Genomic DNA, 16059 nt, shown 5'->3' with positions numbered 1-16059 from the left:
TCAGTGATATTAGCCCTCAAAAGCTTTTAAAGATATGCATGTGCTTAGATCCTTCCTGGCTAGAGTTACATGGTTGTAAAATAAAAATATAAAAATATACACATACATACATATTTAAGAGACTTACTGTCCATGCTGGCATTTATTACTGTCCTCTAATGCTCATGCCTCATTCCTTATATTAAGGTTGAAAACTGCCTTCTAGAAATGTCTCTGTAAGTAAGAGAAAACTGGGCCGTGTTCCCTGATAATCCAGATGATTTCTGGACAGTGTCACAAGACAAGCCCAACATTTGAGAACGCTATGAATTAGCAAGTACCAAGTGTAGCAGGGACTTTCAAATCTTGTGCCTGTAAATTTTGCAAAAAATTTGAACGCAACCAATTCATCAGTGTACTTCGGGGAAATTGCACTGGGCAGAGTGTTTCCACTCCAATTTTTAGTGTATTCCAGCTAAATGGTACAGAGCTGATGTCGGGAACACATTAGCAACAGCAGTCCTTTTACAGTCAGTCATATCCCGCATTTGGGCCATTGAAAGACTGATCTGAGCTCATTGATATCACTGTATGAGCATTTGAGGTCTTGAATTCAGCCATTAGAGAGAGCTGTTGAGCTGCATCTGTTGAGAGAATATTTCGCATTTTAAACTGGCAATCTGTATGCTGCAGGTGTATTTGCAGGGAAATGTAGAGGATGGCTGGTATGCTTTAGGCAATATTCATAATGACTGTAAGTGTTTTTATTTACATCAGAATACATAAATTAAACAAACAGGTTGCTAAGAACCCCAGGTATTTTTTCACTCAGTTTTGTTGCCCTGGGTCTCTTTAACCAATCTGAGTTGGTGGCTGCAGTTTCTCTGACATGCTTTGAGTATAGGGTGTCTTACTGGTGGTCTTCTGGTGTCCTGTATTGCTTAGCAATTAAAGTGCCTGCTCTGCCTATCCACTTTTTTCATATCTGTTCCCCAGTGCATGTGGTGAAAGGAGGTACCTGTTTCTGAGAAGGGAAGCAGTAACCTATTCTGTTATGGGGGTGCTCTGTCCCTCTCTGTAGGAGGAAGAGGAGGGGTCTGAGGAGGACAGCAATGTGAAGCCAGATTTCACAATTACCATGAAAACAGATTTCAACGTGCGTAGCTTCTTGGATCAACTAGAAGATGATGCTGACGGCTTTGTTTCCCCAGTGGATGATAAGATGCCATCTAGGAGCAATCAGGATATGGGGCTTTCAAATCTCCATGAAGCATCCATGTATGTTGAATTCATAGGCAACTTCAAAAAGTTATTTCTTGCTAAGATAGCATTTTATTTGTCAGAAAAGTGTCTAGATCTTTTTGTTTCCATTTATGATCTTAGTCAGAAGATTTTGTGCTTTAATTTTTAAATGCAGTAGACCCTCATATGAAAGGGTTTGGGAAGAAACTGCCTTGTCCTGATACTGATACTTAACTTCTGCAGCTTTGGATTCTAGCACTAAATAGTAGCTCCGCTTCACCAGTGGCAAGCCTTTATCATGAAAACAACCCTGTAGTCTACAAGGTTTTTCAGGTTTTGGAGAGGTGAAGTTGAACTAGCTTTGCTAGTTTGAAGCACCTAAGTCTGATGCAAACACACGTAGGCCATAGCCTTAAGTCGTGACCATTGAGTCTTGATCCTATAAAAGTCACCAAACCCAGACCGATCTTCAGCAAGTAAGTTTCACAGAAGTTAGTGCTGAATTGCGAAATGCATGCTTGACCTTCTTAGAGGCTTCAGCTTAAGTGTACAATCGTTCTGCTAAGCTAAATTAAGAGAGCTTTTTGCTGCAAGTAATATCAGGTTGCCAGAGCTGCTTGCAGGAGCAGCTCCATTGCTTGGCATATGTACAACCATACATTTGTAGATTTACTGTACCTTTCCTGTTATAATTGTGTACATACCTATAATCTTGTTTATATTTAAACCCAACAGCCCTGAACTCCTAGAGCAGCTCCAAGAAGTCAGGGAAGAGAAAAAGCGAATCAGAAAAAAATTGAGAGACTTTGAAGATAATTTTTTCCGACAAAATGGAAGGTAATAATTTCTCAGCTGTCTTTCTGTCCTTCAGCTACTTTTAATCTGTTTGGCATCTGCAAAGACCTCCAAATATGGAAAGTTACCTGAATTCACTATTACATATTTCCTCATCATCAGTGTTTTACCCACATTCTGTATAGTTGCCAATTGAAATGAATTACTTCTCGCCTGCCCCCACAAAGAACTTCAGGGACCACGGCCTCTTTGAAAACTTTGTCTTAGGACAAGCAGTGGGAAGCAAAAGTACAGATTGTGAAAATCCAGCTGCTTCAAACACAGCTGACCAGAATGGTGGAAGAGTTTATCAGGGATAAAATAATTATGGTTTTTCCTAATGATGTATGTTTACATTTCTGTCCTAATCTTGCTTGTCTGTGAGGTATTCAGACACTAGTTTAACAAGTATTTGTGCTTTAGTGTAGCTGGGTTTATTGTTTTCAGAAAACTTCCCTCACTCATGAGCTGATAGAATGTTTTAATGTATTTATACTCTTAAATTATCTTGTTGGTTTTTTGCTGCTAGCCATCATCCTTAGAGGTTCTTGTAAAATCACTGAAAACTTAGAAGTTTCATGTAAGCTTAAGAGAAATCTGATCAGATATCATCCTCCTTTTCACAAGTGTGCCTGTGTTCATGTAAGTGATGTGGTGCCAAGCCAGGAGAGGCTGTATTTTATTTTACCATGCTAGCAAGCTGACGTTCAGATGGCTCCTGAAATGTTTTTCAGCTGTTTTGTAGAGGCTGGCAATTTCAGAGAAGTAGGGCATGCTTCAAGTAGGGTTTTGCATTTGGAACCATGGGATTGTGTTCAGCCTCAATATGCAAGCGTTCCATGCTTTCTTGGAGCAGTTTGTTAGCCCCTCTGTTTTTGGTTGGTTGGTTGTTGGGTTGGTTTTTTTCCCTCTCAAAGGATAAAAGGTTTGGTTTTGTTCCCTGATGCGGAGTGGAGGAGAGGAGCTGCTTTTTTAGGTCATCTTGGGCGACAGAGGGAGGCTGCTGAGGGAAGATGTCATGTTGCAGAAATCCTCATGATCTGCTTTCACTCCCACTAGGAACGTGCAGAAAGAAGACCGCACTCCTATGGCTGAAGAATACAATGAATACAAGCAGATTAAGGCCAAGCTGAGGCTGCTGGAGGTCCTGATCAGTAAAAGAGATATTAGCTCCAAGATCATGTAAAGGAGATTGGTTTTGCCAGTAAACAAAAAGAGAGAGCACCAAATGGACAAATGCATGAAGTGGATGCAGTGGGAGCCTGGCTGGGGAGAGCTGAGGGGCTCCCTGGGAACTGAAGGGCCATTCCCAGAGGTGGGAGGGGGAGGAAAGGTGGCTCTCCATCACTCTCTACACTTGCTGTTGCCCACTTTCTCCAGGCCTGATGCCCAAAATGGAGTTTGCCAGTGTAGGAGACATGACGCTGCGCTCAGTGACTTCAGTGAAGGGATCCTTCTGTTTTGATTTGCTTACAGATCCTGTAATATTTAGACTATCAAAGGCAGCCATGCTATTCTTTTTCCCAGGATATCATAGCAAGAGACAAAGTAGGATGAATAGTGATTAAATCATCAAATAGCTTCTACTTTAGTTTAACAGGCAAGTGCCCTGACTGATCTTATGTGAAGGCAGAAGTCAGATAGCACCAAGATTGTTCTGTTCTCTTGTAGCTACGGTAAAGATTGCTCAGACTTTTGACCTGACTGTTTGGAGTCCAGCATCTTCCTTTGCTCTAGATAAATGCTGTAAGAATCTCCAAGTCATCACTCAGAGATGGTATAAGTTACAGTTTTGCCTAGGCTTGAGTTGGGTTTTCTTCCCACTTTTTTGATGGCCACTTCGACTGAAGTAGAAGAAAGTACTTGCATGTCTGGGAGAGCAAAGAAGATGAGCCATGCAGCAAGGTTCTTGCCAGCTCATTCCACTTGGAAGGCGATACTGTAACATTATGACCATGTTCAGGCAACTGGGAAGAAAAGAGGTTTTAAAAGCTTTAGGTCAGAATCCCTTGGGATTTTGGTAGCTGATTGGTTAAATGTCTGGTGTCAAATATCTGGAAGACCCACCCCATTTGATACAGACATCAGAGTCCAAGCTGAATAGTCCATGTGAGTGTCATACATACTTGCTAGCCTAAATTTTGTTCTTTATGTACACCATCAGTCAGACTATGTGGGCTGCAGCAATGACACTGTGATGGTGGCAACAGAGGATGGTCCTTTCTTCCCAGTGTGTATTGGTGGTATACCAGCACAGAGGACACTGCGGGGAACTGAAAGCCTAGAGCCGTGCTCTGCCTATAGAAAGGACCCGTGTCTCAGGTGCAGGTTTTGGCAATTCAGCATTTTTCAAATTAGTTTATGACTTTCAGAAAAGAAAGTCCCAAGACAGTCGGTTCAGGTGCTTGTGTTGCACAAATGCTGCCTGAATGAGTGAAAGGCAGCGAGTTCAGGAACGGACCAAGTGGCCGAGGGCTCACAGTACTGCAGTCCCAGGCCACCTGGGCTTGCTCTCCCACTCCAGAGGCTTGTGTGCACCAGCTCGCTCTGCCCCAAGCCAGGGCTCAACCCTGATGTCCCAGGGAGAGCATTTCTGTAATGCTTTCTTTTGCTTTGATCCCCTGGGGAGCCAACGTGTAGAAGCCAAATGGCTGAGATCAAATGCGGTGCTAGTTGTCGTAGTCAGGCTTCATGCCGGAGGAGGCAAGAAGAGGACTTCCAGAACAACTTCTCCTCCTTCCTTCTTTATATGGGCAAGTGGGCTCACAAATAGATTCTGTTTGGGTTGTGGTACTTAGACTTAACCTCTTCCACTTGCTGTATGTGCTAATTCTTGCCAAAACTGATGCTGAGGGTGTTTTGGCCTCTTCAGGATCCCTTAAACACTTCAGAAGGTGACCTTCTCCCAGTGGGTTTGCACATGGCCATTTCTAGTCTGGATGGGTAAGGCAGTGATGTGTGTTAGTGAAAGCACTTAGGAGGGGGACTCCCAGGTGGTTGGTTTTTGGGGTTTGGGGTTTTTTTTTCACTGACTGCAGAATTGCCCTGTCTATATAAAATCAGTGAAGACTGAATTTTGCATTTCCAAAGAGTCTGGAGGACTTGTGTGCTGACCTGGGGCTTGGCTTTTCAGAGATGCTGAGTTTCCATCACTTGAGAGATGCAGGGCTCTGCCTCTGCAAAACTGATCCTTTGGGTGTGTTAACTGGGCTGACAAATGGGCTCAAAAACTGCTTTTGAAGATGTTTGACTGGAAGGGAAACCTCGCCTGGGTAAACGCCTGTCTGAACACAGGGCAGCCCAGGAAATCAGAGCTGCGCCTTTGTCCTTCAGCCTGCTGTTACGGGCTCTTCCTCTCAGAGTCTGTAGTCAGCTCTCCCTAGTTATTTTACATATAGCCGCTGAGCCAAACTGGCTGTCACTCTACTAGTAGAAGTGTGGGATGAGAAAGGATGTTGGGTTACCAAAATGTCCTTAGCGCTGGGTCAGTTTTGTATTGTTCAGGCCCAGTTCATCAAAGCAAAAACATGCATGGTGAGCGTGTGCCTAAGGATTTTGCTGAATTAAAATAGACTAAAGCTTGGGCGTTTTGCTGAGTCTGGGCCTGGACATCTTTATATGGACAAGAGAAGCAGTTTCAGCCCTTTCTTCATAGTCATACATTTTTCCAGTGGGCCAAGGCTTCCCAGGAGTATGTTTTCTCTGCTTATTTTTAAAAGCCTGTTTGCACTGTGTACTGATAAATTATCTGTTTTGCTGGGTTTTGCCCCTGACAAATCTTGATAAATGATATGTAGGGAACAGTCCATTTTATTTTTAAACTGATGGGATTGTAGCATTTTCTGATGCTTAGTTACTGCTGTTTACATGGTATATTGCTAGAATTTCAGATAGTTTATATGAAATGTAAGTACAATTATGCACTTTAGAGAGTTTATATTTTTGAACTTTGAAAGCTAAAGTAACAAAACCTGTTAACTGAGATTGTACATTAAAATAAAAAAAACCACACCTAGCCATCTCTCTTTTTAAACTGTTCAAGTCTTTCCCTGTGGCAAAAAGAAAAAAAAAAAACCACAACACATCATCTGCCTAGTTGTGAGGGGAACTGCTAGGAAAGACTATTGTAGAGAAGAAGTGAATTTTAAAATTCTAGTCCTGGAAAGATGCGTACAAATGCTAAACTTTCTGTACTGGGTTTACAGATGCTGTGACTCCTGTCTCCCAAGCCTGCACAGGAGGAGGGCTCCAAGACCTGAGCCACTAAAATGTTGTCTTTGTATCTCCCACAGATGATTTGACTTCCCACTAACCACAAATAGCCAGAAATTATGTTTGCCCTGCCACACTCCTAAGTCAATCCAAGCAACATATGTGTGTTTTGTTTGATGATTTGTCTATGCCATCATCGATGACTATTGACTGGAGAACATTAAATACAAGACTGTGTTTTTAAAAGGTGTGAAGTACTGTACAAAAATGTACTTTATGTGATATAAATAGCTGTTTCGTTTATACCTGTTTCCATGTCACTAGAACAAACTGTCTGCTGTAGGATGGCAGTACAGTCTGTCGGGCTTCCCATCCACTGGGGCCATTTCAGACATGCATGTCTGCGTGTTACCACATTGTGGTATGATAAATCACTGCGGTTTATTTAAATGATGACAATGAACAGGTTGTGGACAAAATAAGACTGCAAGAGTTAAAGACAGAGGAAAAACTTGTCATTCTTACAAGTTGCATTTGGTTTTGTTCTGTTTACTCCTGAGTAAACAGTCAAATAATGGATGTTTATGTTAAAGGCAGTGAAATTAAAGCATTGCATCTTTTAATCATTCTGCTAAGACATCAGTTGTTATTCCTGGTATGTGCAAGTTTCAGAGGGTAAGTGCTGCCTGAAGTCCTCCAGCCTGAGGTGCTTCCAGAGTCTTCTTTGGAGATGTTCCCAAATCAGTGATTCTCCAGCGCTTGAAACGAGCTGCTGAGGTGAGAGCCAGGCTGTAGCCTGCGACTCTGTCCCCACGGTGCCCGGAGGCGAAGCTCGCCCTGTTTGCGGGGCCATGCCAGCCGCTGGCCCAGTGCTGGGATTGAAGTGCTGGCCGGTCAGCAGGGCCCTCCCGGGGCTGTGCTGTTGCCCTTGCCACCGGTGGCCCTTGTTGGCTGGTGGCAACCCTGCAGAAGCCACGAGGTTTTGTCTCGCGTGAGACCAGCTGGTGCTTGGTGTACATAACAGGGTGCAGAGTTGTACTTCAGCTTGTTCTTCAACTTAACTTCGGCTTCGCTATTTCTGATTCCCATCTCTCGGGGAAGGGATCCAAGGAATTCTGGCTGCTGGGGAGGGAATTTGGATCCAGGCTCGTTTCTCTAAGCCAAGGCATAGGAGGGGATTTTGCTTGCTTATGTGCAGATGAAGTTAATGTTGCATTTGAAAACTGCAACGAGTGATGCATTCAGTGACCCTCTGGTGTGGGATAACTCGGTGGAAGTGGTGGCTCGCTTCCTTCCTATCTCTGGATGCTGCCATGTTCCTGAAGGGCAAAAAGACCCATATCCCAGTGGGTGCATTCACAAAGTGCCTTACGGTTTGGCAGATGCTGATTCCGGCAATGTGCCCTGCATGTCTTTGTGGAAGGTGGCAAAGCTGAGCTACATGAGCGTGCAGACTGCACCTGAACGAGACTTAAGCAGTTCAGGGCAATAACGGGGTACGACTGTGAGGCTATAATAGCACAGGAATGTACATAAACTATAGAGATGGTTAAGGTGTTTTGAGGGGCTTTCAGGACTTTGTTTAGCTGCTTAAAAGTAGTTGTTGATGACAAAGCAGAACTCATAGCTTGCTCTAGTGCTTTTGCTTAACGTTGACCTATTCTCTGATTGGAGGAATAGGAAGATTTGGAAAGCCCCAGACCCAGTTTGAGCCAGGAAAAGGAGATACAGTAACCACTAGCCTAAAAACTAAGACAGGAAAGAACCTGCCTAGAGACGAGAAAAAGGCCCCAATGAGAGAGAAGATCACCCCAGACCTGAATATTACTGTTGGACCAGACTATGGTGTGAGGGACAGGAACTTAGATTGTAAGAGCATAATTGCCCAGGAATTTTAGTGTTTGGGGTGCCTCTCCAGAGGTGCCCAGCTCGAGCAGTCTAAATTTGTGCACCATAGCTGGAATAAATCACAGTTTTTATTTTGAAGTCCTTGATCAGAGATTCTGCTTTGGGGAACCTAGGGTCAAGCCCAAGGGAAGAAGCAGCGCCCGAGGGTGAGTACGTGTGCGTGAGGAGTCGAAAGGGGCACCTGTGGGCTCACTGGAGTCGCCTGCTGCGAAGGGACTCTGGTCCTACCGCTTAAAGTCTGAGGTGGTGTGTGTGCGACTCCTTGAGTGGTGGGTGAATGCTCAGGCAGCGGCTTCTCCCTCAACAGTGTGTTACAGAAAGGGCTGTTAGCACCAGGAGGACCAGCAGAACCAGAGCGAAAAGCTGGGTCATGTGCCTGTTGCACGCCCGGTGGGCTGGGCTGATCTCATGGTTGTGCGCTGGGAAGGGATGTTGTTTATTTGCCCTTGGGAAACAGTCTGGTGGCTCACGTGCATGGACCATGCTGGAGCCTGACCCTGTAGCTGGTGAAGTTAACGGCCATCTCCTTACTGACTCCAGCAGGACAACCCTTGGTGTGAGGCATGTCCTTGGTACGTTGTCCTGGTTTCAGCTGGGATAGAGTTAACTGTCTTCCTAGTAGCTGGTGCAGTGCTATGTTTTGAGTTCAGTATGAGAAGAATGTTGATAACACACTGATGTTTTCAGTTGGTGCTCAGTAGTGTTTAGACTATAGTCAAGGATTTTCCAGCTTCTCATGCCCAGCCAGGGCACAAAAAGTTGGCACAGGACACAGCCAGGGCAGCTGACCCAAACTGGCCAACGGTGTATTCCATACCATGGGACGTCCCATCTAGTATAGGAACTGGGAAGTGGGGGCAGAAAATCGCCGCTCGGGGTGTCGGTCGGCGGGTGGTGAGCAATTGCCCTGCGCATCATTTGTACGTTCCAATCCTTTTATTATTACTGTTGTCATTTTTTTAGTGTTATCGTTATCATTATTAGTTTCTTCTTTTCTGTTCTATTAAACCGTTCTTAACCCACAAGTTTTACTTCTTTTTTCCCGATTTTCTCCCCCATCCCACTGGTGAGCGGCTGCGTGGTGGTTAGTTGCTGGCTGGGGTTAAACCAGCAGGGGGTTAACCCCAGGTGCTGGGGTTAGCCCCAGCATACGTGTGCCAGCGCTTGCTGGGGCTCAGCTCTACCAAACCCTTTGGCATGCATTTTGTGATACTGGTCTGACCGCAAAACTTACATGTCTGGAGAGAAATCTCTCCCTACATCCAAGTCAGCCAAATCCCTTTCTCATTCCTCTGAAGAGTAGCTGCTTTTCTTACTTCCTGCCTCTGTGGTCCCTGCTTAGGAGGGGGCTGAGCTGTATTAATGCTAAATGTGATGACATTCTTCTGCTAAGCAGGATCTGTAGGGGTTCAGGGACAGAGGAGATCTCTTTTTGCAGGGGATTTCCTTTGCAAATATTTAAATAACGCATAAAACAACGGTTTTCCAGCCATAAATTGTAAAGTGAGAGTGCAACTACTGAAACAGCTTAGGAAGCTTATTCTCTCTAAGTCCAATGGGTGAAATCCTGGCCCTCCTGAAAGCAAGTCTTGCTGTTGGTTTTGCAATACTGCTCAACTGCACTTAAGCATTTCTCTTTTTTTTTTTAAGAAAGGAGTAATGAAGTTAGCCCAGCCTCAGCTGGCTGTGATGAACTCCTCCTTGCCACTTCTTGAATAAAAAAAAGAGGAGGACTGAAATTCTCACAGACTGAAGCAAAAATAAATTTTGCACTGGTTTCAATACCTGGGAAAGTACAAAAAGTAACCCAGAGTTGGTGGAAGGGGAGTAAGCTGGGCAGAGCATGCTCAGTGAATCATACCAGCTTAATTTTGCTAATGTTCGTAGCCTGCGACGGCTACATGCGTAAGAGGCAACAAGCAGAGATGCAAAACGAGAGTGAGCCAGGCTGACGGCAAAGCAGGATCTCCCGGTCTCCTCCTGTGTCTCCTTCAGGGGCTTTCAAGGTACTACTATTTTGTACAAAACAAGAAAAAAAACTTATTTTGACTGCAGGTGTTTGGTGATAGTTTTTGTTCCGTGTGTGACACTGCTAAGGGTGGCTCAGCTCAGTCCGCAAGTGGCTGGGCGGCAGCCGGCAGCCCTGCTCTTGATGTTGCCAAAAAAGAGATGTGGGGTTGGCTCTTCAGTCCGCCCGGCCGTGGGTTGAATACCACGTTGCCCCAGGTGGAGGAGGGCAGGCGGGCAGGCCCTGAGCTGTGTGCGCAGACACGAGTGCAGGCTGGCGTGCAGCTGCGCAGAGGCCAGGCCCAAGGGCTGATAGCGGAAAACAGGTGGGCAGGTGTATGTGTGCATTGATGTATAAATATGTATGTGCACACACTTTTGCAGGTATAAATTGTATTTAAAAAAGTATACACACTTACCTGTATTATTGTGTATAATATACATGTGTTGTATCTACAATACACTATATGCAAAATATATATTCTATATACACTATTATACATAGCCCTTACACAACGGTACAATACAGATCAGACAGTATATACGTTATATTGTGTTTAGAGAGCATATATATATATATGGTATCTGCATATACCTATATGTACATACATACGGATTCATCCATATATACATGCATGTGTATGATATAGGTGTCTAACTATACACGCATTTATATTTTCTGTGGAGGCAGGGAAGTATTTTCCTTTGTTCTTACATAAACTTTCTGATAGAAAATTCCTCCTCGTGTCTGGCATTTGGGCAGTGCCAGTGTTTGCCACCAAATGCTTGCCAGTGCTTCCACAGCCATTTCCCCGGCAGCCTGATGGAATTTTGAGTCAACTCTTCACGGTTCACTTCAGCTTGCCCATCCTGCTGATACCACACAAATACTTCAGACACAATTTTTTTTCATAAGATTTATTTGTAGGTATAACAGATGCAGTACCATAAGTAACATTAATTACAAATCATGTTGCAAACATGTATATGTAGATTTTTTTTTTTTTTTTAATATATATGTGTGTGCACATGGTACCTCATTATTAATCCTACCTAGATGCTGTGCGTTTACTCACAGAGCTGAAGGAAAGAGCGCAGCGCCCTTCCTTCATAAGCTCGGGAAAGTTGAAGCCATAAGCCCATGTGATGGAAATCCTGTATTAAGCCAGTAAATTGATGGTATTTGCATACACTAACAATGCCCCACAGTGCCGGGGAGCCAGGTGAGCACCATGAGGCCACGTCACTGCCAGCTGACTCCCCAGGCTGCAGCTGACAAGCAGATGCTGAGCACCCCCTCCCCAGGCCTATTTTGGAGTGAGGTTGGGGGGGGGGGGGGGGGGGGTGTGTCCCCAAGCAAAGAGGGTGATGGGCCCTGGCACCCGAGGGAGCATCTCGGCCACCAAACCGCATCCTGGCTGCAGGCAGGCATGCCGTCCCCCCCCGGATACACACAGACACTCACCCTCCCTCTGCCGAGTGTCTGGTGTTGCAGTTCCTCCGCTATTGCTGCCACGGCTCCTGCACACACAGACCCCTTGTTAATTAATTACTTGCCATGAATTAATGAAGAAACAGCTCTGAGGCTAGTCCGATGGAACACGGGGGACGTGGGGACATTGTCCCAGGGGTCCTGCCCACACCTGTGGGGCCAGGCAGGCGAGGCCATGGGCTGGAGAAGCCTTGGTGGCCTTCAGTGCTGTGAGGAAAGGCACCACTGCACGCTGTGCTGCGGGAGAGGCAAGAGGAAAGGAGGAGGAACACCAGGGGTGCGGGGGTGAAGGGAGAGGGATGGACAGACTCGGGTCTGGTCTTAATTCCCAGCTCTTCCACAGAGGCCTGGCCTGACTTTGGCTGAGCCAGGATGGGCAGATAAAACTCCTCCGGCTCCGTCCGTGGAGACAGCAAGTAAGTCCCCCGTGGCTGGGGCTGCGTCCTGCCTCACTCTCATTTAGCAACCAGCGCACCGGGCCGAATCCAGGCGAGGAAGGGCAAGGGCAGCGTTTGACCAAAGCAAGCGGCAAGGGGCGCTCGCCCATGGCAGGGCTGAGGCAGAGGCAGGCAGCACCTTTCTTCCAGATGCTCAGAGGTACAGTGAGACCAGCCGGAGAGGCAGAGCCAGCGGCTGGAGCAGCCCCTCCTTTGCCTCCTGACACAAAGGCAGCCACTCAGTCAGAATTAAACATCAAATTTATTGCATAATACTGTACTATGTACACACACATCGAAAATAAACATTTGATATAATTGTATATTTGTCTTCAATGCTGCATTAGAAAGAGGCTGGAGGGCTCTCAGTGTAGCCCACAGCTTGTCTTAAAAAAAACCCAGAAGCCTGAAACTTTTTGTTACGAGGTGCAAAGTTCAATACTGTATATTGAACATGGTGCATAAATACTGTGTCCTAAGAACAAGTCAATGTCAAAACCACCCTAGGCTTAAAATGAGATTTACATCAAGACCTGAAAAATGGGGGGGGGGGGGAGGGGGGGAGGGGGAATCAGTCAAACTTCATTTAATGGGGGGTGGGTGAGACTGGGGGGGAAGAGGATAAAGGCTCTCCAATCTTACAGGATAGATTTAGGTAATGATTTTGCCTACTTAAGTCCTAATGTACATTTCCAGTCTAATTCATACAGATTAGCCTTTAGGGGCCCCCAGCAAAACAGCTGGCAAGTGAAAGGGCTCCTCTCAAACTGCAAAATAAAGTAACCCTAACTGCAAAAATAAAACCAATCTCCAATCTTTGAGGGTTATCACTCAAGTATGGATCTCATGCTTACTTCTTTTCTCTGACCTGATGAGACTGGAGAGCTTGTACACACCTCATACACTCACACCCCTGCACGCTCCCAGGCACGCATGCATACATTCACACACGTGGGACTTCTCTGGAGAAAGGCGGCAGCGGTAAAAGCAGCCACCTCACCTTGTATTGGAATAACAGGTCTGTTCGGATGGAAAAACAGGGCTCGGCAAAGCCCACCCGTCTAACTTGCAGACTTGCCAAGTTAGCTAGAAACACAACACAAGAGAGAGGCAATCTGAGAAACCCGTTGTTATAGTTAGGGTTTGCCCTTCCACAAGCCTGAACACAAGCCCCACTCCAGAGGAGTTTGAGGCTTCTTTAAGAAGACATTGCTTGGAAACAAAATTCGAGACCCGCCCAAACCATCATATTCTCCATGAGACATCCTGGTGCAAAAAGACAGAGCATCACTAATACACCGCCCTGGGGGTCACAAATGACATCCCAGCCCAGTACCATCCTCCAAGGACCAAAGGGCGAAGGGTGTATTTCCATTCAAAGCAAGCAAGAACCAGCTTGCATTTAAAAAGGGAGGGGGGAAAAAAGGGTAGGGAGAAATCACAGCTTTTTAAAAAGGAGATCACTATTTCATCCTTGATTTCCACCATAGCCTAAATTTAAGGAACATCAAAATATTTAAACTGGATTAAAGGGGGGAGGGGGGGGCAACAACAAAAATGCCTACCGATCTTGCTCAGCAGATGAGAAAATTCAAAGCAATAGCCTCCCTGCTGAAGCCCCTCAAAATGCTGGCAGCATCAGGCTGAGACTCCATCATCTCAATCTATTATTATTATTAATTATATTTCCCCCCCAAAATGTTCTGATCCGTTCTCTTACAAAAATAAAGCCAAGCCCATCATTCTCCTGCTGCGTACCCAAACCTCTGTGCCTCTCCCACACTGGTTAAGCTAAGCTAAAGCCCTCATAGTGATCGATGGCCTGCACCAGCCGGGCGCTGAGGATCTCCTTGCTGCTGTACTTGGGCAGGTCCAGAAGATTGTAGCAGGTATGCGCCACGGGCAGGTACTGCTCCCCACTGGCGGTGGACTGGATGACGATGCGCAGGCTGGACATGCCGTAGATGGGAATGCGGTCACTGCCCGTCAGAAACACTAGGAGAATCAGAAAGAAGGTTGGACAGTTAGGGCAGGTGACCTCGAGCTGCGGGCTGCACCTAAAGGCAAACTCCATCTCCACTTGCACGGCGGGACCCTGCCTGGAGGGGCCAACATGCTGACTGAACTCCAGGCAGAGCACGGCTGCCCTCACAGAGGAGGTGCAGGAGAGCAGAGGCAAGAAGCAAAGCCATTGCTGGGTGGGCAGATGAGTGAATAAAGTGGCCTGCGGCACCCCCTTCCCTTAAAAGCTCCCTCTTATGCCAGGGCAGGATAAAAAGGAGCAAAGCCAGGGCTGCCTGATGCCCATGGCAGAGGCACACCCCTGGGGAGAGGCAGAGGGGGCCCAGCCACCCTCCCTGCTGCCACCCCTCCCAGGCATAGCACCTCGATGCTGGGACCAGGGTTGGTTCCTCTTTGCTGCTCCCCACCATACTCACGCTCTCCGAGTGCGACCCCTGCGCGCTGTCCCTGCCTTGGTGGTTTGGGGAATGAGGAACTACCCACAAAAACCTCTGCTGTGAACCAGGACTCCCGGAACCCTCTCTACACAGCTGATAACTTCAAGTGTGCAAGTTTTGGCTGAGCCATTTTTCCAACTCAAACATGGAGGACAACCAGCTGACTACTCACTTCTTTGGGGGAAAAAAAACTCACATAAAAACACTGACCTTTAACTTTCCAGCAGTCACAGAATCACAGAGTGGCTGAGGCTGAAGGGACCTCTGGAGGTCCTCTGGGCCAACCCCCCTGCTCAAGCAGGGCCACCTAGAGCTTGCTGCCCCAGACTGTGTCCAGCTTTTGAGTTATCTCCAAGGATGGAGACTCCATGACCTCCCTGGGCAACCTGTGCCAGTGCTCTGCCACCTTTACAGGGAAAAAGCGTTTCCTGTTGTTCATAAGGAACCTCCGGTGTTTCAGGTTGTGCCTCTGGTCCTGTCACTGGGCACCACTGAGAAGAGCCTGGCTCTGTCCTCTTTGCACCCTCCCTTCAAGTATACGTACTCATTGATGAAGTCCCCTGAGAGCCTTCCCTTCTCCAGGCTGAACAGTCCCAGCTTTTGCAGCCTTTCCTCATAGGGAGGATGTTCCAGTCCCCCAGTCATCTTAGCAGCCCTTCGCTGAAGTCTCTCCAGTATGTCCATGTCTTTCTTGTACACTGGTGAGCCCAGAACTGGTCCCAGCACTCCAGGTGTGGCCTCATCAGTGCTGAGTAGAGAGGAAGGATGACCCTCCCTTCAACCTGCCAGCAACACTCCTAATACAGCCCAGGGTACCGTTCATCTTCTTTGCAGCAGGAGCACATTGTTGGCTTATGGTCAACTTGGTGTCCACCAGGACTCCCAAGGGAGCAAAAGTTACTGGCTGTAGCAACACACTCAGAACCACCCACCCCTAAAACCATGTATTTCTCCTTGTCTCCCCTTTTGTCCCCAAATAAAGTGACCCACACACAGCAGCTTGAAGCAACACACACACACACACACACACACACACACACACACTTCCCAAGGCCACTTCTGCAGGGGATTTCCTCTCCTTCTCAGCCCACCACCCACCATACTAATACAAGGAGACCACCATCAGGAGGGGAGGCATCTGCTACCCAGGCACACCAATACGTGGTCTCCTTTTCCTGCCACATTATACACTAGCTTCTCCACTCAGCTGTCACCCTACAACTGCCCCATTGCCCCTAAAAAGAGGTGCAATGCCTGAAAGCTCAGCTTGCAGTATAATGAACCAGATCAAGTAGGGGCACTGGGGGCTGCTACGAACTCACCACCTGGCAATGCAAATGGATGGATACTGCACTCCCTTGTGAGAGGCTGCACTGAATCTTGCACTGCAGATATCACCCAGTGATTTTGAGGGTAAAAATGAACGCAAAAGAAAAAAACCAAAAGAGGGAGAAAACAGATTATCTGACTAACAGATAACTCAGGAGAT

General features: G+C 46.6%; 2 protein-coding genes across 14 annotated transcripts in view; one reads left to right on the top strand and one right to left on the bottom strand.

Moving 5' to 3' along the window:
• FAM13A (family with sequence similarity 13 member A) overlaps window positions 1-6513 on the top strand; it is a 167474-nt gene extending 160961 nt beyond the window's left edge. For all 9 annotated transcript variants that reach the window (XM_049815117.1, XM_049815119.1, XM_049815122.1 and 6 more), the window contains 3 exons: window positions 1061-1257; window positions 1957-2058; window positions 3115-6513. In XM_049815117.1, the coding sequence (XP_049671074.1) occupies window positions 1061-1257; window positions 1957-2058; window positions 3115-3241 (426 nt within the window). In that variant the 3' untranslated portion in view covers window positions 3242-6513. The remainder of the gene's footprint in view (window positions 1-1060; window positions 1258-1956; window positions 2059-3114) is intronic.
• Window positions 6514-12354: 5841 nt separating this feature from the next.
• The window catches only part of HERC3 (HECT and RLD domain containing E3 ubiquitin protein ligase 3), a 50147-nt gene continuing 46442 nt past the window's right edge, over window positions 12355-16059 (bottom strand). For all 5 annotated transcript variants that reach the window (XM_049815101.1, XM_049815104.1, XM_049815105.1 and 2 more), the window contains one exon: window positions 12355-14106. In XM_049815101.1, coding sequence (XP_049671058.1) covers window positions 13898-14106 — 209 coding nt within the window. In that variant the 3' untranslated portion in view covers window positions 12355-13897. The remainder of the gene's footprint in view (window positions 14107-16059) is intronic.

Source organism: Accipiter gentilis, chromosome 12 (genome assembly GCF_929443795.1).
Source record: "Accipiter gentilis chromosome 12, bAccGen1.1, whole genome shotgun sequence".
Taxonomy (NCBI): Eukaryota; Metazoa; Chordata; class Aves; order Accipitriformes; family Accipitridae; genus Astur; species Astur gentilis.
The sequence above is the reverse complement of the archived record's forward strand: the minus strand, read 5'-3'. Positions and strand labels throughout refer to the sequence as shown.